This window comes from Protopterus annectens, chromosome 11.part0 (assembly GCF_019279795.1).
Source record: "Protopterus annectens isolate FY-2018-M chromosome 11.part0, PAN1.0, whole genome shotgun sequence".
Taxonomy (NCBI): Eukaryota; Metazoa; Chordata; order Ceratodontiformes; family Protopteridae; genus Protopterus; species Protopterus annectens.
The window spans coordinates 1,560,662,742-1,560,686,094 of record NC_056745.1 but is presented as its reverse complement, the minus strand read 5'-3'; the positions used below and the strand labels follow the sequence as shown (position 1 = coordinate 1,560,686,094).

At 41.2% G+C, this 23,353-nt stretch overlaps 1 protein-coding gene across 1 annotated transcript in view; it reads right to left on the bottom strand.

Annotated features, from left to right (window-relative positions):
- STRIP2 (striatin interacting protein 2) overlaps positions 1–23,353 on the bottom strand; it is a 1,652,725-nt gene that overhangs the window by 1,095,081 nt on the left and 534,291 nt on the right. The window contains exon 4 of the mRNA XM_044088838.1: positions 1,330–1,464. Coding sequence (XP_043944773.1) covers positions 1,330–1,464 — 135 coding nt within the window. The remainder of the gene's footprint in view (positions 1–1,329; positions 1,465–23,353) is intronic.

Sequence of the window (23,353 nt, the reverse complement as noted above, 5' to 3'; positions counted from 1 at the left end):
TGCTGTCAAAGCAAAAAAAAAAAAAAAAATCATTTGTTGTATAGCATGAACATCCTTACTGGCAGCAAAGTCCCATCCGCTGCCACCACACACAATAATGCCCCACCCCCATACAGTGGTTCTGGCAAGTTCGTATCAATGAGACGCCACCCAGCACCAGATCCCCTCATTACAATATTACAGTAATGATCTGCAGTCTGCCATTATGCCTAATGACTATCCCTTACATCTCTGTACTATATAGCACTGCCACGCTACAAAGCAGTGTCTTTCAGACTTGGCACAAAAGCAACTAGTATAAACTGGGGTACTGGGTGCTTCTTAGCGGTGCCCATACAACTAGGATGGGTAATGCATACTGCCACGGACTGCAGTCCTCAGCAACATATACTGGGCATTATGGAAGATGGCTGCCCACATCCCCATAATCTGTCCACGAATATCAGGATGTATCTTCTATCCAACATTTTGTGCCACACCTGTTAGAAAATTATGTACTGGTATAAACTGAAAATGCAAATAAGAGGTAAACAATGATAAAAATTACTCTTAAATTGCATTATATGCAAAACTGGCAACACTACAACTGTAATATATAGTAACTGTCACATACATTACAAATGTATCCAAAACTATAAGGTATATTGTGCATTTTCTATTCAAGTACATTAAAATGACTGTGTTACAAAATTTTCAAATCACCTTACTGTAAGTAATGCTATTTAAAACTTCTAGGAATTTATGGCCTGAGTCATGACTGAAAAGGACCCCGAGACCAGCTCACTTACCTGATCAATAAATCGAATCAAATCAAATAAAGAAACAGACAAATTACTACATCTCTAATATAGGGACATTTGAAATTAACAAGCTAAGTATGTTATACATACCACTGTCAATACCAAATGCTGAGATAAAAGAAATCATGTAAGCAATTGTTTTAGGAAAGAATTTACACTCACTTGACTGAAATGCTTCTGAAAGTATATTTTGGATTCTCATCTTTTAAACCTCTCTATTAAAAATACTCTGTTCCTCAGTTTTACCCTATTCATTCTCCCCTAATGCTACTCTACTGTTATGACTTAGATCTAAGGTAGCAAGGGTAGTTGTGTGTAGGACACTGTACTTCATATAGCCAAACCAATGTTTCAGATCTGTCCATCCATGGGCTGCTAGTCTCTAAAGAGTACACATTATAGTCTCTTAGCCCTTTATCACATGCATTCCTCAGAATATCTGGATTACATTAGTTGCTACGGTGGCCTGGGGTGACTTACATGAATCAAATACGGATATGGAAAGAAGTGAAAGAAAAGTACACCTTACCCTGAGCCAGGTAAAGAATAGCACGGGCCATGTTTAATCTCTTGTCGCGGTCAACAACTTCCAGTCCATCAAGCACCCTCATTATGTAGGCCTTCTGTTGGGGGATGTCCAGCTCTACCCATCTTTTGTTTTTCACTACGGAAAATAGACAGAAAACATAACATGAACATTTTTCTCCAAGAGGTAAAATAACTTTTTTTCACTCTACATTCTTAAACTATATATCCCTGAGAGAAATCCTACAAGCTAAGTGACTCATCTAATACCAGGTGAAGAGCACACTGAAGAGTCCTTCATATACCAGATGAAGAGCACACTGAAGAGACCTTCATATACCAGGCGAAGAGCACACTGAAGAGTCCTTTATATACCAGGCGAAGAGCACACTGAAGAGTCCTTCATATACCAGGTGAAGAGCACACTGAAGAGTCCTTCATATACCAGGTGAAGAGCACACTGAAGAGTCCTTCATATACCAGGTGAAGAGCACAATGAAGAGTCCTTCATATACCAGGTGAAGAGCACACTGAAGAGTCCTTCATATACCAGGCGAAGAGCACATTGAAGAGTCCTTCATATACCAGGCGAAGAGCACACTGAAGAGTCCTTCATATACCAGGTGAAGAGCACACGGAAGAGTCCTTCACTCATCGCTCCAGCTTTGGCTATTGTTTTCTCAAATACTGAGCCACGTGTGACAAGTGCATACATGAGGAAATGAACGTACTCCTCCTCTGTCCATTCTATAAACTGCATTCCTTCTCCGTCTAACAAAAGAAAGCATCATTCCTTCATATCCTCAGTCCATTCCATAACTGGGTGCCTTAAAGTGGACAATTCATATTGCAAAATGGCTCTCCTGTGAAGCAAGGAGTGAAGCATGAATATTTTAACCCACCCAAAATGCCAAACAACTGCTAGTGTGATTCTTTGTTACTCAATCACCCACAGTCAAGTCAGAAAATTTTGTTACCAAGCCATTCTTTATTTATTGGGCTTGTGTGCTTTGTGGCTAGGTGAAGTGATCCTTTGCAAACTCCTTTCAGACTTTTCCAGTACTACAAGTAGGAGCACATTATATTGTGACAGTTTAGCACTGCCACTCAAAGGATGTTCTGGAACACGGGGAAAAATCACAGCAGATGGCGTATGCACAGACAAGGGGAGAATATGCAAGCTCTACACATTGAGTAAACAAAGGACAGCACTGAATGCCAGACCCTTAAGCTATGAGCAGGAAAATGAAGGATGTGTACTTATCGTAACAATAAATCTTCTCGATGAACATTCATCTACTTAAACATCTAAAAGTAGTCATTGTAGGCACTAAACGGCTTAACACCTAAAAAACAGTTTTAAGATCTAACTTTTCCCATGTTCCCATAATGCTCTGTGCCTCCCCTCATCTTCAGATATTGAAAATGTCCAGAAAACACTGAACACACATGCCCACACACACACACACACACACACACACACACACACACACACACACACACACACACACACACACACACACACACACCATATTTAAACAAGCACTCTAACATATACATACATTCCTCAAGGCCTCACCGCCGACAGACAGGGGAAAGAAAGGTGGGTTTGTTAAAGTGGATGGATATGGCTCATGAACTATTTCAGTACGGTAAGTACTTGACTTTCCTACCTTACATGATCATGTCCATCCACAGCAACTTCTAGGGCAGAGTCAAAGTGTCCCTACTTGGATGGTATCATGAAAGAATATTCCAGATAATAGTAACCCAGAAGAACCAACACAAACTTTGAGATCCCAGTATCTTGCAAAAGTGTGCAGAAATGCCAATATGGCTGTGAAACAAATACCATCTAATGAACAATTTACAAAACGCCCAAGAAGTACCTTCTATTCTAGTACAACGGGCATATCCATCTCTATCTGGACTTAATCCAGTCCTTATCTTCCCTTAAACAATACCATCATCATCTTCATTCTAGTTAACTGAAAGACAGAGAGAAAAAGGGATGACCATGGCAACAGAGCAGAGAAAGGGCAATATAGAAGGATCCTAGACAGTTCAGGATCTGAGAATTAAGAAATGTTAATCTGCATTTTTCCTGGAGAACCTTAACCTACAACAGAAATTTCACTTTGGGCAGCATCAGCCTTTGAATCAGAAATACTATTGTCCTTCTGAGTTATTAAAGAAGCTCTTAGTGAAGCACGATTGATCCCTTCCTCCTAGGGGGTTATGGGGGAGGCCTTGTAAGAAGTAGAAGAAGGGCTCCCCCCATCCACTTCACATTTCTATTTTTTCTTACGTTTTTCCTCAGACAAGCAATCGCTAGGAGGCAAACCTTTCAGAATCAGTTTGTTTCCCTGTCTAGGACAAATCTTAAAGCCTTTATCCACATGTGAAAAACAAAGCATACCACTTATCCTGTGGCAGAATCTTGGGATTACATTTGGCACATTTTTAAAATCCTGATTGTTTATATATCTTGCTAATGCCTAAAGTGCAATGCAGAAGAGTGAGCAGAAACCAAAGTCAAGGAAAAACTGTCAAGCATCAATGGGACCAGACGGTGTCCCAGGCTGCGTCCTACATGAACTCCAAGAAGAGCTAAACCCAAACATAAAACTACTGTTCAATCTCAGCCTTACTACAGGATATGTACCCAAAGAGTGGCGTACAGCAACAGTGGTCCCTCTCCACAAAGGTGGTGCCTCAACGGACCCTGGAAACTATCGCCCCATAAGCCTGACTAGCTTGGCCTGCAAAGCTATGGAAAGGATCATCATGGACCTCATAAATAAAGATATTGGGGACCTACAGACACTGGATCCTACCCAGTTTGGCTTTGTTAAGGGCAGATCCTGCCTCTTAAACCTGGTTGACTTCTTTGAAACAGTCACCAAGGCCATTGACGAAGGGAAGGTGGTCCACACAGCCTATCTGGACCTCGCAAAAGCCTTCGATACAACACCCCACTCGGGCATTATAGATAAGCTCACCAGCTTAAATATAAACCCCTATGTCACTAGATGGGTTGCAAACTGGCTCAAGGACAGAACCCACATGGTTAGAATTGCTGGAGCCATGTTAGACTCCAAACCAGTTACAAGTGGCGTCCCACAAGGCTCAGTCCTGGGACCTCTCTTGTTTGGTATATATTTCTCGGAGGTACAGGCCAACACGGAAGGACTGTGGCTGACCAAGTTCACAGATGACTGCAAACTGGGCGCCATAATCGACTCTCCAGCCGACACAAGCATCCTCCAAAAGGGCCTCACAGAAACAGACAACTGGTGCCAGAGCCATGGCCTCAAGCTAAACGCCAAAGTGTATAGTCATCCCCTTTGGCAAAAACAAAGTGCCCACAAATTACCACATAGGTGGTAATCCATTAAGTACAGAAGAAGTAATTAGGGACCTGGGGACCCAAGTTGATAGCAATCTCTCATTTGACAACCACGTGGCCAAAGTGGTTAGAAAAACATTTTATATAGCCCACCTAATCATGAAGGGATTCTCATCTAGATTAGGGGAGGTCATCGTGCCTCTTTACTCATCCCTCATCAGGCCCATAATCGAGTACAATGCCACTTTTGGGATGTACCTTACCAAACACCTGCAGCAACTGGAAAGACCCCAAAAGTACCTCACCAAGAGGATCAAAGGGCTCAAACAGATGCCATATGCTGCCCGGTTAAAGAAACTCCAGCTCTACTCAGTGGCATACCGCCTGCTCAGAGGTGACCTGTGCCTGACGTATAAGGCCATGTCCAACCCGGAATTAAGGGACATGCTGCACCTCAGAAAATCCAAATCCCATCGAGCTACACGCTCGAGAGACTTGAACCTCAGCACTGAAATAAATAGGACATGCTGGAGGGACAGATTCAGAACCCAGAGGCTCCCTTCACTCTGGAATAAAATCCCAGTCCAGGTTAGGCAGAGTCCCTCACTGACTCTCTTCAAGAGGAATCTTGATGAGTGGATGGGAGATCGTAGGTTTACCCCGGGTATCACTTCTGTGTCACTGTTAGACAGAGGCACAGTATACTAACCTTGAAAAAGGGCATAGCAAAATTAATTTAAAATGGGTGGCGAAAGCCAAACACACTCTGGCTAGGCTTATAAATGCCCTAGGGCAGATAGCCTAGTATGAACCTATGAACCTATGAACCTATAAGACAAAAGCACAGACAGAAAATAATGCCTAACATAAGACCTAACAGAATTTAACTGTTTAGGTATAGAAAAAACAAAAAAAAAGTGACAAAATCACTACGAGAACAAGGGAAGTCACAAGAACATTTAAAAAAAATAAATAAATCCAAGAAATTGAAAAGATCTGACCTAAAGTAGTATGAATCAGCACTTGTTTAAATATGGTGTATGTGTTTGTGTTTTTTGTGTGTATAAGTGTATGTGCATGTGTTCAGTGTCTTAGGTCACTTCTGATATCTGGGCATGAGAGAAGGTGTAGAGCATTATGAGAGTACCGGATGAGTTAGAGCCTGATAAAGTTTTTATGGTACTCAGCTGCCTAGTGTCTCGGGTCAAAGCTGTAGCTGGAGAGGGGTGAAGAGGGTGACTGAACCCCCCCCCCCCACCACCACCAGTGCAAGCTGTTAGGGAGTACAATTGGCACTGCTGAAAAAGTGCCTACAGGTTTCTACAAGCCAGACTGATTGCCTGAAATAATTTAAGCAGCTACAAATTTAATTTCTGTAAATGACTGTATACTTCCCTAAGTAGTCCATCTGCCCAGGCAACTTTTCCTAATTTCATTTTTGTGCAACAGTTGTTTTCAGCTTATCAACCATGGAAAAAGCAGCTGTAGTACAGCTCTTAATTTTCAAACTACCGGTGGCAATTTATAGTCTTCAAAAGGGACTGAATCTCAGTACGTCGCCCTACTCCAAACGGCATCTTACAACATTAGTACCTTACCTAAATCTTGCACAGGTTCCCTATTTAACAGTGCAAGAAATATTTTGTACCTTTTGGAACTGCAATAATCATAAATGTTTAAATTCATTTAAAGAAAAACATTGTACAAATACTGTATTCAATCATGATAAAATGAAAAAAGATGTTTGCCTTTTTCTGTGAGGTGCAATATGAAAAACAAAATGTGTAAAATGGGGGTCCTTATTATTTCATTGAAAGAACAGATCATTGAACAGCATTTTACTGAACATGCCATTTGTCGAACTGGTCTTACTGAGAGCGCAGTAGGGATCAGTAAATTTGCCCTTTCCGATCTGTACTGGGATCTCAGAGCTGGTATATATAATAAGCAGGGGGTGTAGGGGGGTGCAGCCCCTTAATGTGGGGGGTTTGATGAACTGCATTTCTGATTCTGGTTTGATGATATAATGTAGACTCATGGAATGATATATAAAGCATGTGTTACTGTGGAAAGGTACTACAGCTAAACAATAAAACTAAACCCTTGCTTTTTAACTTTGTAAAACTGCAGTGTATGTCTCATGCTCCTTGACAGTTGTTAAATTAGGTCACATGATTATTTCCTTATATAGATTCTAGCTTGCTGATTCTTCCCCTTCCCCTTTCAACATGCAATGGTGTAGAAAGTAAAAGGGCATCTCCTGAATTCAAATGAAAACCATAGGATATCATGTTTGGGGACTTATAAATAGAAGGGATGTCTGCTAATTGTGGTCAGTTAACAATTACAGAAGGAGAGAAGACATACGAGTTACTTCTTGTTGATATCCATGGAGACAGAGCTCAGCTATACTGCATGCAAGGACTCTGAAAATTCCATTTTGGAATTACAAGCCAGAAACAGTAAGGGCACAGTTCAACTTTACCTGGAAGTAAATTGTTTCTAGTTCAGGTGTTAGTCTTTTTCTGGCCATTGTCCATTTCATTTACAGTTTTTTTTGTTTGCATTTTTTTTTTTTTGGAAAATAAATTTTTTAACTTATTTAAGTAAATAATTTTATTATTCAGTTTTGAATGCTTTTGGCTGATCATTTGTTTACTAGCTAAATGGTTTATGCATTTCACTTGTACACACAATTGTGTGACAGCCCCCCACTGAAAAGTGTGACTGCTTACAACTAACTGCACCCACTGAAATCTTTAAAGGTTGTCATATTTTTAAGGAGAAGTTCATAGGTGCACACCAGGCTAATTACCACTGGGGCCATTACAAGTCTAACCTTGCAACCTAAATATATCCCACGAGTTAATGTGCCTTAGAGGATATTTTAAGGGTTGTATGACAGCAAGGGCATGATTTATGATCTGCCTATGTCCATCAGAGACACAGGTGCCAGATTCGGTATAATTTCCAAATTCCCATCCACTGGTCCAGGCTACACTTGATTAGGGTTAGAGAAGGACTCTGCTTCATATGGATGGGAAGCCTGTTCCAGAGAATGGGAATTCTATGAGATACTAAATGTAAAGGAGTGTTTTGGTTTGTTAGTTTTGAATAACTTGTGGCAGTAAATGCTTAAAGCTTGTAAAGGATGAAGCTGGTGCTGGAGGTCCTTACTAACCCCCCCCCCCCCAAACTGAGAAATATTGTGTGTATGAAGTGGTAAAGGACTTGGGTTCACAAGTTGACCGCGACCTTAACTTCGACCACCATCCGTCTACTGTAGTAAGGAAGACTTTCTACATAGCTCACTTGATTAGTAAAGGCATCACCTTGAGAGCAAAAAAGGTTATAACCCCTCTATACTCGTCACTAATCCAGCTCATAATTGAGTATAACGCCCCATTCAGCATGTACCGTACAAAGCACCTGCAGCAGCTGGAGAGACCTCAGAGGTTTCTAACAAAGATCATCAAAGGATTCCAGCACATGCCCTACACAGACTGACTTAAGTCCCTGTCACTTTACTCTGTATCATGTAGACTTCTTAGGGGAGACTTATGCTTGGCTTACAGAGCAATCTCAGACCCAAACCTAATGAACATGCTGCATATCCATAAACCAAACGGGACTAGGGCCACCCATTCCAGGGACCTAAATATGGCCTGTGAATTAAATAGGATATACTGGAGGAACAGATTTATCTCCCAGCAACTGCCGCATCTTTGGAATAGGTTACCTGTTCATGTGAAACAGAACACCTCTATGACACTGTTCAAAAGGAAGCTGGACGAGTGGATGGGGCACCAAAATTTCTTACAAGGAATAGTGCCCACAACTCTCCTGGACATGGGCATTCATTACTAAATGCAACCTTGGGCATTAACTAACATTTCTATGGCATTACATTAGGATGAAATGGCTAGGTTTGAAATAACCTCTGGGTCAATAGCCTAGTAATCTCCTATGATCCTATAAAATAATTGTGGTCAAGTTTCAGTCACTGTTGGTAAGCTTGCTCTGAAATGCACTGCGCTTGGTCTGAGGTGGGTAAAATTGTGGAGAGCCAGTGATTACAACTCCGATCTGTAGGTATGCATAATGCATATCCCGGTATGGCACTTGTTTGCTATTACCCAGACAGCAGTGCACATTACTGTATACCTTAAGGACAAATGCCTTTCATATACTAATGGGCACTAGTGGTGAGTGCCAAACTCAGTATTACTGATATCATTAACTTCAAATATAGATGGTTGTGGTGTTGGAATTACAACTGGTAGCTCACATCCTAATTCGTAGTAGCATGTGATATTATATACCTGTTTATCACACGTCCCATATTGTCCCTGTAATTTAATCAACTTTTCCTTTTATTCCACATTGGCATGAATTCAAAACTGGTACAGAAATCTAGGAATGTGTTTAGGAACAAAGCCTTCAAACTGGGGGTAGAGTGGAGCACAGCCTCCTGAAAAAAACGTATTGCATTATGGTACTTTGTTTAGACAGTTGAATACCACTGTTTTAAGATGGCGATAGTTCAACAACTCAGCTGTTCAATATTCAATTTTTTTGGTTCTGACAAAGCATAACCCAACAAACTATGATGATTACAAATACCCCAAAATGGCATGCAGGATCCTTTTGCAAACAGTGTATCAGTCATATAGTCTAGATATAATGCCCAACTTTAAACTGCATGTTTGCATAGACAAACTCCATGCATCCAATCCTTTCAAACTTAATAAACAGGCAAATTATGACCATCACCACATATGCCCGTTAGCACACAAGCACAATAAAACAATGCCAGCAGCATCATGTACATTTACACATAAAGAATTGTATTAGTTAAGGGTGAATTCTAAGGGAATCCAGTATCTGCCTGCCTGGGATGACATGAACGACAGACCACGATGCTTTGCCAGAGATGGCCTGCACCTGTCACCCTTGGGATTCCGGATACTGCTTAAGGATCTTGCCACACTTATAGTGCTTTTTTAGGCAAGGTTCAAATGACAAATTCACCACCGTAACAGGTACAAGCAAGCAAAATCTGAGGGTAATGCTACTCAATGCTAGAAGTCTAAACCTCAAAATGCATTCACTCAAGGAACTCCTTAAAATGGAGAACATCGGCATCTGTGCAGTGACAGAGACCTGGTTCAAGGCTCCAGAGAGCACCCCTGCATTACCAGGCTATAATTCATACCACACCTTTTGGCCACCTAACCTGGACCAAAACACTAAAGGTGGAGGCATGTCCATATTCATTAAGGATATCCACACATCCAGGCTAGTTGCTCAGCATAATGCATCCGAGATTAACCAAGTGCAACTAACTCTGGGTAAGACTGCAATCCAAACTGTAACTTGCTACACATCCCCCACCATGCCCCAGGATTCCCACTCTTCATTTCCTGATACACTGGAAAATATTATGGTGCAACCCAACACCCTAATAATGGGCAATTTCAACGACCCCACCATTAATGGGGAAAACTACTCATGTAACAACTCTTTTGCTCAATGTTTTCTGGAATTCATAAATTCCAATGCCTTGGATCAACTTATCCAGACTCCCACCAGGGGCAGCAATATCCTAGACCTGGTCATTACCAACATGGGCGACCGGTGTTCCACAATCTGGTGGTCCCCTGCCGTCCTTCGTAGAACATCCCCTCGGTCCTCCACTTGGTGTGCAGTCCCCTGGACGCCCTGTGCTAAGATACAGGCTGTCTCTTCCATCTCCTATCTACCTACCTCAAAGAGTACCCTACAGAACAGAAAGAACTCCCGAATGAATACCAATCTTTGGACTGCTTAAAAGTGCCTCTCACCAGCCTCGCAGTCAAGGCGATAGCATACAGTTCTGTTATTGAACTCTTCAAGAGTGAGTGCTTTTTGGTTGGATACAGTGTGATAATGCTCTGTTAAGCATTTGTTCCTGTGGTCTGAACCAACATGCCCGCGTGGTTTGCTATCTGCATTAGGGTTACTGTCTATATTACTGTGTTTCTAGTGCAGACTGTGTAAGATTTAGAGTTTCTAGCACAAATTGTTTAAGTGTTATAGTTTTTTTTTACTAAGAATGTAATGCTCTCCTTGGTGTAGGATCTGTTAAGCTAAAGCGTTAAGAGCTGCAAAAAGTAGCCAGCTGCGCCTCCATCCTGTGTAAGATTTAGAGTTTCTTGCACAAATTGTTTAAGATTTATAGTTTTTTTTTACTAAGAATGTAATGCTCCCCTTGGTGTAGGATCTGTTAAGCTAAAGCGTGATAATCAATTGCTTAGATTATTTAGAATCTGCAGACTGCAACAGCAACAGGCATTAAATAAATAAGCACGGAGCTTTTGGCGTCTTTGCATGCCAACAGTAAGGTGCGACTTAAAGTGTATGCCTGTGCTTTGTAAGAGTATGCCAGCTCCTTAGTAAGCTATGATAATCAATTGTTTAGATTACCTAGAATCTCCAGCTAGGTATAGTATGCTGTTATTTATTATTGGACTGTGTTTCTAGCCATAAATAGCTCAATTGCAAGCATTTTGACTGCTTTTCTAGCCCTAAATAGCGTAATTGCAAGCAGTCGATAGATAGTCTAACTCTGTTCACTCCGCATGTCTATACGGAGTTGCCGCCAACACAGTAACGTTGTTACAGTACGGTTGCACTTTAAATACATGTGCTAGATCCTCATAAAGTAACAAACCATTCTAAGGGAGTTAAATAGGGAGTAACCTAGTTATCTAGTATACAGGCAAAGTTATTCTAGATTTGCATATAAACTGCTGTGATTAAATTGTTAATGCTGTTTTACTGTTTAGTTCTCTTCTACACATTTGTTTGTTTTATTTTTTCATATAAATTAGATCTCTAATAGTAGTGTACTGTGGGATTTTTCTGGTTCATTGTGGAACACAAACTATGATTGTGGAGCCTTTAAATTGTATGATTTGAGTTACAACTGTACTGCTTTTCATAGAACGCTCAGCTCCTTACTCGCACTCCATCCCTCTGGCATTTCTCCTAGTCCTGCTACGACCTTAACAAGTTGACATTATATAGTTTTTCTCTCTGTCTCTCTTTCAGCCTGGAAGCCCTGTGCTAAGACACGGGCTGTCTCCTCCATCTCCTATCTGCCTACCTCAAAGAGTACCCTACAGAACAGAAAGAACTCCTGAATGAATACCAAACTTTGGACTGCTTAAAAGTGCCTCTCACCAGCCTTGCAGTCAAGGCGATAGCATACAGTTCTGTTATTGAACTCTTCAAGAGTGAGTGCTTTTTTTAAACCTAATTGTAAGGGCCAGCACACTGGTGGACCTACCCTGAGGCCATTCCTCCTCTTACTATATCGTCCTAACTAATTAAGTGAGCTGTTGTTGTTCCCCACTTTTACCACTAGATGGCAGCAGAACACAGGTTATGAAACATTGTATCTGACTTGCTAAAGCTCCCCAGCTCTGCTGTATAACACCAAGGCCAGGAACCCCAATTCAAGTATAAAAACAAAGCAATCTCCCCCAGAAAAAAAATAAGAAGGTATAACCTTTCAGACATAAGGCTGAAAGGCATACTTGTAGAAAGCTGCCCCACTACAATTAAACCTCTCACCTTAGCTCTGAATGCAAATGATGCCTTCTGCCTTACTCTCCTTTTCCTCTGGAAACTAGACGTAGTAGGACATCCCTTGCATATTACCTAGACAAACTTTTACTTAGACAGTGTTACCTGCCTACTCAAGGCCTTGGTAGTGCACAGTCTCTCTGTATTACTGATTACTTCTCAGTAGACAACCCACTCTGTGGCTCTACCCACTCCGTTCGCCCTGCGGGCTCACTCCGCTCCCCTAACCTACCCCCAATTCCCACCCACCCCCAGTGATCCTTGATTTATACTACCTAGACCACTCCCTCACTCCCATCCCACCAATCCCCCATGCCAACCACTATACATACACAGCCACACACCTCCTTTACCTAAACACTTACTCAAAGCCTTCTTATAGTATTTCTCACCTATCCAATACCTTATACCAACAGGGATTAATTCCCATTTGAGTAAGCTTAACCTACTCAATATACATTATTATATTTTTTATCCATCCTCACTCCCACTCACCTTATAGGTTCATAGGTTTATAGGTTGGTACTAGGCTATCAGCCCTAGGGCCTATACAAGCCTAGCCATAACAATTCCCTGGCTATTTCTTCCCACACAATTTACTTCCCTGGACCCCTGTCTAACAGGGCGACTGACGTGATCCACGGGGCGAATTTCCTTTCTCCCATCCAATTGTCAAGGTTCCTTTTGAAGTGGGCCAAAGGGGCACTCTGCTTGACATGTATGGGCAATCTATTCCAGAGTCTGGGGAGCCTCTGGGTCAGGAACCTATCCCTCCAGCATGTTTTGTTTATTGTGATGACAAGGTTTAGATACCTGGAGCGTGTGGCTCTGAGGGATTGGGATTTCTTTAAGTGTAGCATGTCCAACAGCTCTGGGTTTGACATGGCCTTGTATGTTAAGCAGAGATCGCCTCTGAGTAAACGATATGCGTCAGAGTATAGCTGAAATTTTTTAAGGCGGTCAGCATAGGGCATCTGCTTTAGGCCTGTGATTCTTTTAGTGAGGTATTTCTGCAGCCTTTCCAGTTGTTGCAGATGTCTTGAGAGGTACATACCAAATGGGGCGTTGTATTCTATAATGGGTCTAATGAGGGATGAGTACAGTGGGACAATGACCTCCTTTTTTTCTGGATGAAAAGCCCTTAGTGATGAGGTGTGCCACATAGAAGGATTTCCTGACTGTTGTGGCGATGTGGTTATCGAAGGTGAGACCACTGTCCACCTGTGTGCCTAAGTCTCTTATCACACTTTCAGTGTTTAGTGTACTGCCACCTATATGGTAATTCATGGATACATGTTTTTTCCCCAAAGGGGATAACTATACATTTCTTGGTATTGAGCTTGAGCCCATGGCTCTGGCACCAAGCATCTGTGTCTGTAAGGCCCTTTTGTAGAGTATCCACATCATTTGGGGATTCAGTAATGGCTCCCAGTTTGCAGTCATCTGCGAACTTTGTTAGCCAGAGTCCCTTAGTGTTGGCTTGTACTTCAGAGAAGTAGATGCCAAACAAGAGCGGTCCCAGGATTGAACCCTGAGGTACTCCACTTGTCACTTGTCTGGAGCTGGATTTGGAGTCGGCTACTTTTACAGTGTGGGTTCTATCAGTAAGCCACTTAGCAACCCATTGGGTCAAGTAGGGATTAATGCCCAGCTTACCAAGTTTAACTATGATTCCAGAGTGGGGGATGGTGTCAAAGGCCTTGGCAAGGTCTAGATAGGCTGTGTGGACCACCTTACCCTTGTCCATGGCTCTAGAGACTGATTCAAAGAAGTCAATCAGGTTCAGGAGACAAGATCGGCCCTTCACGAACCCAAACTGGGTGGGGTCCAGTGTTTGAAGGTTGCCAATGTCTTTGTTTATAAGTTCCATGATAATACGCTCCATGGCCTTGCAGATAAGGCTTGTCAGACTGATGGGACGATAGTGGATCCCCTCTTGTGGAGTGGGATAACTGTAGCTCGGCGCTAGTCAGTGGGCATGAAACCTAAGGTGAGGCTATGATTAAACATGACACTTAGGTGAGGTGCCAGTTCATATTGTAGTTCATGTAGTACACAGACGGGACGTCATCTGGTCCCATGGATGCTGTATTCTTAGCTTTGGAGAGTGCATTTTTTACCTGTGTGGCCGTTACTACCGGAATTTGGCAATCTTCCGGTATTGAGATGGGCCATTTAGGGGGTGAGAGGGAGGTGAAGTTGGCACTGAATCAATCTGCCAGGATATTGGCAATATCCTTGGGATCAGTATATTTAATGCCATTCTGTTTTAGCTCAGAGCAGATCTGAGCACTGCCATTTAGATTCTTAACATAGTTATAGAATGCCTTGTGGTTGTCTTTGGAATCTTTGGCAATTTTACTTTCCTAACTAGCTTTGGAGGATTTTATGAGGGATCTCAGTTTCTTACTGTGGCTGGTAAGGGAGATTTTTGCATCCTGGGATTTTCCTCTTTTCTGCAACAGTTTCTTCCTTTTGTTGTAAAGTTGTTTATGGCAGGGGACCACCAGATTGGCTTCCTTTTTTGGATGAGAGCATCTTGGTTCTATTTGGGATGGCACGATTCATGCATGAGTGGATGTGCTCGTACAGTGCCTTAGTGTAGGATTCAGCAGTTGAACTTTCAGTTCCCATCTGCATGGGTGTCATGAAGTTTGTCACTTCTGACTTGAGTAGCATAAAGTTGGCTTTGGAGAAGTTTTTTATGGAGGTTTCCTTACTGGGGGTGGGATGTGGATGTTAAGGGTGATTAGCTTATGGTCAGACCTGACTAACGAGGGGGTGACCATAGGTGTGGAGCATTGATTTCCCATGTTGGTAATGACCAGGTCTAGGATATTGGAGCCCCTGGTGGGAGTATGGATTAGTTGATCCAGGGCGTTGGAATTTATGAATTCCAAGAACCGTTGAGCAAAGGTGTTGATACATGAGTCGTTTTCCCAGTTAATGGCAGGGTAGTTAAAATCACCCAGTATTAGGGTGTTTGGTTCTATCTTAATATTTTCCAGTATGTTTAGAAAGGTGTAGTGAGAATCTTGGGGTATGGTGGGGGATCTGTAGCAAGCTACAATTTGGATTGCAGTCTTACCTAGTGTTAGTTGCACCTGGAGAATTTCAGATGCATTGTGTTGGGCAACTAGCCTGGTGGTGTGAATATTGACACTCCTCCACCTTTAGTGTTTTGGTCCTGGTTTGGTGGCCAAAAAGTGCATCATTAAGCTCTTCAGTATGCCTAAGGTAACCAAAGCCATCACAACCAAACTAACATTTCTAACAATATGTATATCTGTCCTCGCCTCAGCCTATATCCTCACCTCCTTTGAAAAACTGACCTATTACCAGTTTAATTAATCTCCAAAACAAACAGCCATATTAACCTTGACCCATATCACTTCCAATTCCAGCTACCTGCTAGCCAAATACCATAGACTCTCACATATTAAATACAACAAACTCACAGTAAAGAAAGTAAAATATCTAATAAGCTATAAATACAACCCTACTCTAAGACTAAAAAATCCCTCCTTGAAAGATGGTGATATCCACCCTAATCCAGGCCCAACCAATGTCTGCATAGTCATAACTTATAGCCCTTATCCCACACCCCTTGTTATCCACCCCAAACCTCCCAATTCTTTCCTAATAGGACATCTTAATATCTGCAGTATTAATAACAAAGTAGCCCATCTCCATGCCCTTCTAGATATTCACTCCTTTGACATCTTCTGCCTCACAGAAACTTGGTTAAAACTTGAAACTAAAGACAACAAAATCATCCCCCTAAGATATAATATATTGAGACAAAACCATATAAAACATAAGAGTGTGGGGGGGTAGCAATCTTATATAAAGATGGACTTCAGATCTCCTCTTTACCTTATAACCCACCTCAGGAAAATAATGCAGAAATCCTTATCTCCAGATTTCAAATTAACCCCAGCAAATCATTATATATCATCTGTATCTATCTTCCTCCTGGTAACAATACCAATACAATCAAGGATATCCTAAGCTGGGTGTCCTCTACTGACCCACAAGAAACAATAATACTAGGTGACTTCAATACTGACTGAAAAACTGTCAATGCTGAAAATCCCACATCCCATATTAATCTTCATGGCTTTAGTCAAACAATTACCTCTACAACCAGAATCAACAAACCAAATAAAAAAGATAGCACCTTAGATTGGATTCTTACTAATAAACATAAACAAGCTTATAAGGCAGGAACTCTACCTGATAATGTAAGTGATCACACTCTGACTTACATTATAAGGCAAAAGAATGATATTTCTACCCCCCCCCCCCACTTACAGGATTTCACGGACCAACAAACACTTTAACCAAGTACTATTTCAAAATGAACTAAGTGCCTGTGACTGGAATCCTTTAAAATCCCTCCCACTTGAAGAGGCTGTTAAACATTTCAACTCTAAATTCTTAGCTATTCTTGATAGGCATGCTCCTAAACATTCTATCAGAATGACGACCAAACCAACCCCCTGGCTTTCCAAGGAAACCAGACAAAAAATGTTGCTTAGAAACAAATCATGGGCTAAATGAAGAGCTACCAAAGCTCTCTCTGACCAACAAAATTTTAGGCAGCTTAGAAATACTACAAAAAAGGCCATACACACTGACAAAAAGAACTACTATTGTAAATTACAGCAACTCCACCAAAACAACCCACAAAAGTTCTGTTCAGGTATCAATAGACTCTTACTCCCACGTCATTCTCGTACACCAACCCCACTAGGGTCCGATCATAATATCCCCCTCCAAATTGCTAATGCTTTCAATACTTTCTTCACAGAGATCATACAGTCACTTGCCAGTCAACTATCCCCAGATAACTCAAAACTTCCCACCACCAGTTCTGGCTCTCTCCCAACATTTAAATTGCAACTCATCTCTACAGCTCTCATCTTCAAATTCACCCAAAAACTGAAGCCTTGTACTCCTTCTGCTGACCAGTTACCATCTGAATACCTGCAAAAAGCAGCCAAAGTTATTGCATACCCAATAACCATCCTTATGAATAGAACCATTAAAGAGGGGACCATTCCAGAAATCTGGAAAATTTCCCACATTATCCCCCTACACAAAGGTGGTAACTCCAAAGATTATTCTAACTATCGGCCTATAGACCTTTTATCACCCCTAGCAAAAATTATGGAGAAATGCATTCACCATCAGCTATTAGACCACTTAACTCAACATAACATTCTAGCTAACTGCCAACATGGCTTTAGGCCATTTCATAGCACCATTACCGCCCTCTTATCCTTTACAGATTCCATCAATAGAAATCGCAGCAATACTATCCTCTCATCTGCACTCTTTATCTATCTCTCAAAAGCTTTTGACATGGTAAACCACACCCTTCTTATTAACATTCTAGAATCCCTTTCCCTTGACACTTTGGCTGTCCAATGGTTCAAGTCCTACCTCAGCAATAGGCAACAGGCAGTTCTTTGGGAGAATAATCTGTCATCCCTCCTGCCAGTCACCCTTGGAGTCCCTCAGGGCTCTATTCTAGGACCTCTCCTTTTATAACTATTCATCAATGACCTGCATGTAGCAATTCCTCAAGCCACCTGAATACAATATGCAGACGATTCGACAATCATATGTTCAGCTAACTCCCCCTCAGAACTACATTCTTCAACTCAGAAGGTATTCAACATAGTCGAGACTTGGTTCTTGAAACGTTGCCTCCTTCTAAATGCCAAAAGAACTAAGCTCCTACTCTTTGTACCTACCAGTAAGTCCTCCCCTGTAGACTCCTCAATCAGTTCCAATAACGGTACCCTAATATACCCAGACTCTACCACTAAACTGTTAGGAATCACAATTGATAATAACCTTAACTTTGATAGCCATATAAACAACACTATAAAATCAGTAAACAAAAAAATTGGCTCCTTATACAGAATTAAACCATTTTTAATGCCATCAGCCAGAACCACAATTGCCCACTCTCACTTAATTTCAACTCTTCTATATGCCTCACCCATATACACTAACCTAAAAAAAAATAATCTTATCAAACTAATTCCTACAATAGCATTGCCCGATTTGCTACTGGCAATCCCTTTAGAACACACCACTGTCTGAATCTACTGCAACTAGGCTGGCTAGAACTACAAAACCATCTGTTATTTACTCAACTCACCATTGCCCACAAGCTATTCTACCAACCTAACATCACTCCTATATTCTCTAACCTCATCATCCCCTACAAAAATCTAAATTCACTACGCTCTTCTAGCAAACTTCTAGCCACCATAACAAAGTCCAGCAACACAGCAGGGGATTCCTTGTTCTCTAACACTGTAGGTAAAAACTGGAAACTTTTACCTATAGAACTAACCTTACTTCCCGCTCTGCCTCTCTTTAAACAAAACCTCAAAAACCACCTGAAGATCCATTGGTTATGTCCCTGCAGTAACCCTGATTAATCATTTGATTCATTACTTCTCGTCTCCCTTTCTCACTTTTTTCTTCCTAAACTCTGCTGTATATCCCTGTACGGGCAGTACTGTAAATAGCATTCCTAAAACAACCTGTTGTACTGTTATTTACCTATGTATTATACTGTACATCAACTTGTTTTATACTGTCTAACACTGTTTAGTGTAATACTTCTCTTTATTATTACGTTCATATCTTTTATCTTTTTTACATTATGTATATATTGTTTGTATATTCTGTGTGCTACTATCGGAGCTTTTCTCCCCAGGCCTCTACTGAAAATGGAAATATATCCAGCTAGACTAGCCCGGTTAACAAATGTAAAATAAAAATAAAATAAAATAAAATAAAAAATAAACAAACTCTACAACAGAAGAAAGAAACTGTTGCAAAAAAGAGTAAAATCCCACGAATGGAGGAACTCCGTGGTCAGCCTCAGTAAGAAGCTGAGATCAGTTATAAAATCCTCCAAAGCTAGTTATGAAAAAAAAAATTGCCACTGATTCTAAAGACAACCACAAAGCATTCTATAGCTATGTCAAGAATCTCAATGGCAGCACTCAGATCTGCTCTGAGTTGCAGCACAATGACACTAAATATACAGAACCAACTGATATTGCCAACATCCTGGCAGATAGGTTCAGTGCTAACTTTACTCCCCTCTCACCCCCTAAAGGGCCCATCTCTATACCGGAAGAATGCAAAGTTCTTGTATTCACGGCTGCACAGGTAAAAACCACACTCTCCAAAGCCAAGAACACAACATCCATGGGACCCAACAACATCCCACGCTGCGTTCTACATGAACTACAGAATGAACTGGCACCCCACCTAAGCACCATGTTGAATCATAGCCTCACCTCAGGCTTTGTGCCCACTGAATGGCACACAGCGATGGTTATCCCACTTCACAAAGGGGGAGCCACCACAGACCCCGGAAACTACTGCCCCATTAGCCTAATGAGCCTGGTCTGCAAGGCCATGGAACATATCATCATGGAACTTATAAACAAAGACATTGGTAATCTCCAAACTCTGGACCCCACCCAGTTCAGGTTTGCAAAAGGCAAATTGTGTCTCATAAACCTGACAGACTTCTTTGAAGTAGTCACCAAAGCCGTAAACGAGGGTAAGGTGGTTCACACAGCCTATCTAGATCTCGCCAAGGCTTTTGACACCATCCCCCACTCTGGAATTATAGATAAACTCATTAAACTAGGTATAAATCCCTATGTCACAAGATGGGTTGCCAATTGGCTCACTGACAGAACCCACACTGTGAAAGTAGCAGACTCCAAATCCGACTTCACATTAGTGACAAGTGGAGTACCACAGGGTTTAGTCCTGGGTCCTCTCCTGTTTGGTATCTACTTTTCTGAAGGACAGGCTAACACAGATGGTCTTTGGCTAACAAAGTTCGCAAATGACTGCAAACTAGAAGCCATAATCAAAACTCCTAACGATGTGGACATCCTACAAAAGGGCCTCACTCAGACAGATGCCTGGTGTCACAGCCATGGCTTCAAGTTCAATGCCAAAAAGTGCATTGTCATTCCCTTTGGTAAAAACTCTGTACCCATGAGCTATCACAAAGGTAGTAGTCAACTTAACACCGAAAGTGTGATAAAAGACCTTGGGACACAGGTGGACAGTAGTCTCTCCTTTGATAATCACATCGCCACAGTAGTCAGGAAATCCTTCTACGTGGCACACCTCATCACAAAAGGTTTCTCATCCAGGATAAAAGAGGTCATTGTTTCCCTCTACCCGTCACTCATTAGACCCATTATAGAGTACAGGGCCCCTTTTGGTATGTGCCTCACAAGACATCTACAACAACTGGAAAGGCCGCAGAAATACCTCACAAAGAGGATTACTGGCCTCAAACAGATTCCCTATGCAGACCGTCTCAAAAACACCAGCTTTACTCTGTCGCCCACTCAGAGGCGATCTCTGCCTAACATTCAAAGCTATGTCAAACTCCGAGCTGTTGGACATGCTCCACTTAAAGAAATCCCAATCTCTCTGAGCTACATGCTCTAGGGACCTACACCTTGTCACCACAACAAACAGAACATGCTAGAGGGATAGATTCCTGTCCGAGAAACTTCCCATACTCTGGAACAAACTACCCATCTATATCAAACACAGTTGCTCATTAGCACTGTAAGAAAATTCTTGATGACTGGATGGGAAATAGGAAATTCACCCAGGGGATCACCTCTGTGGCTTGGCTCGACAGGGGCACAGGAAAATAATTTTCTAGAGTGGCGAAAGCCAGGGTACCTTTTTGGCTAGGCTTATATAGGCCCTAGGGCCAATAGCCTAGTACGTACGTATGAACCTATGAATGCATACTAGACCAGTGTACATCATTACACGGTATCCCACAGTACTAAATAATGCAGTTTACAGGAATATTGACTGGTTAACTTCTATTACTTGAAAATAATAATTGTTTGCATGTAAAAACTAAGCAACGCATGCCCGGCACATAATGGCACCACACCTCTCACCTACACTTAGACTGGTTCCATCTAAATAGCTGTATAGTTGTACTTAACCATACTCAACAAATACATAGAATAGTGTCACCACTAACAAAACAATGTCACTGACAGTATAACAGTGAAATGCACATTCAAAACTGTATGCACTTGTTGTATGTCTCTTCACACATTCACTAAAATATGCAGGACAGTCAAGAAGCTTCAAGAATGCTGAAGCAGAAATGTACTAGCCATACAGAAATGGTAGCAATACCAGGAATATCAGCATTTCAACTGCTAAATTCTGCTCAAAACAATAAGCTGGTTCTTTTCTCCTTTTGCAAGCCTGTCTCAATGATCCCGTTACCTCTTTATTTCACTTAACCAAGACCACCGCCGAGTCAAACTGTTTCTTTTTTTAAACACAGCATAACAAAATTTCATTTCATTTAGCACAATGCACTATTCCTTCACTGAAGTACTCCACAGCTTATATGGATACAGCAATGCCCTTTTGCATCAAGGTTCTCATCACAATGGCAAATGCATGCATTTGCATAGAGTATCCATTATCAAAATAAATTAAAATTCATTTGCAACTCATTTGTGGTGGCAAACCAAAAAGCTCAAACTATCTCTTTCTTCTGCTAAATGTTCAGAAAATGGCATATAGTTGCTATGGGTCTGGAATGGGTGTCAAATTCAGTACTCGGTAACATGGAGAGTAGTTAAGTTCGCAAAAACACCCTATAATACTTACATTATTGTGATGTACCTACTTTTCTTGGCCTTCTAAGTTTTAAAAGAAATTCTACTTGACTTTCTGTTTCACTTAATAATCAACATACATCTTGCTGTGAAGATTCAAAGATGCCAGTTTTAGCAGCAGACTCCCTGGTGGACAATTACATAGCATTACTGCACGTTTTAATTCTCCAGCTACATAGGTTAAATCACTTACAGTAATTTCTAGGGCATTTATCAACTCTACAGAATTCATTAAAACTGACTGGCATCTACAAGGTGTGCAGGCTGGGGAGATCTCAGCAAGTGAATCACTGTTTTTTGGGTGGCACACTGGCACCTGAAGAAAAGCTTAATTTGTTTCCTGTTTAGCTTAGAAACAGCAATCCTTCTAGTACACCATCTTCTTTTTTTTAAACAAGAAACATTTTTACTAAATTATCATGTATGACATAGACAATCTTATATTTATATAAATGAAAATAAACTATAGCGACACAATCTCAGTTGCAAACATAATGCATTACAAACCATGCCGACACAACTGTAGCTGCAAACATTATACATCCAGTCATTGTCAGCTGGCCATTACATAGCTCATTCAAATCCTGCCTTATTTTAAACCTTGTTCCTCCCCTGCATGTACTGATCCCGCAATTCTCTTTTTTTCTATGTAATTTGCTTCTACCCTTTTCTAAAGATCCCAGTTACAGTTGTTTTATCTCTGTTACTATCTTTGCTACTTCTAGTAAAGATGGTTTAGACTTTGATTTCCATTTTCTAGTAACTAAATGGTTCTTTGGCAGTCATCAAAATTAGACTCAGCAAGGATTTAAAATGTCTAGGCAATTCCGATCCTGTATCATAGCTCAAAAAAATAATTTCCTTAGTTACACCAATTTGCTCATCCAGCATCATTAACACAGCAGTCTGTAGGGAATCTTTAAACTCTGCCAACTTGTTACACTCCCAGAAAATATGTCCCCAGTTACCTCTTTCTGCCCATCACATCTCCAACATTTGCTGTCTATCGGAGGAAAAATTCTTTGAAGTCTGCTTGGGGTATAAAAATACCTATGTAAACACTTCCAAGGAAAGATCCTATATCATCTAGCCTTTGTTGCATACTTGGAAGACATACATATATCCCCCCATTATTTCTTTGTGAATTGCTTATCCAGTATCTCTTCCTAATCCTTTTTAACTTCCTGTGATTGATTCCTATAGTTATCATGCAATATTTTACATGCTCTACCAATTATTCCTTTCATAATGGCAACTTCTGTTCTAGAATTCTACTAAAAACTCTACTAGTGCTGGTGTTTCATTTAGGACTCCCGTAT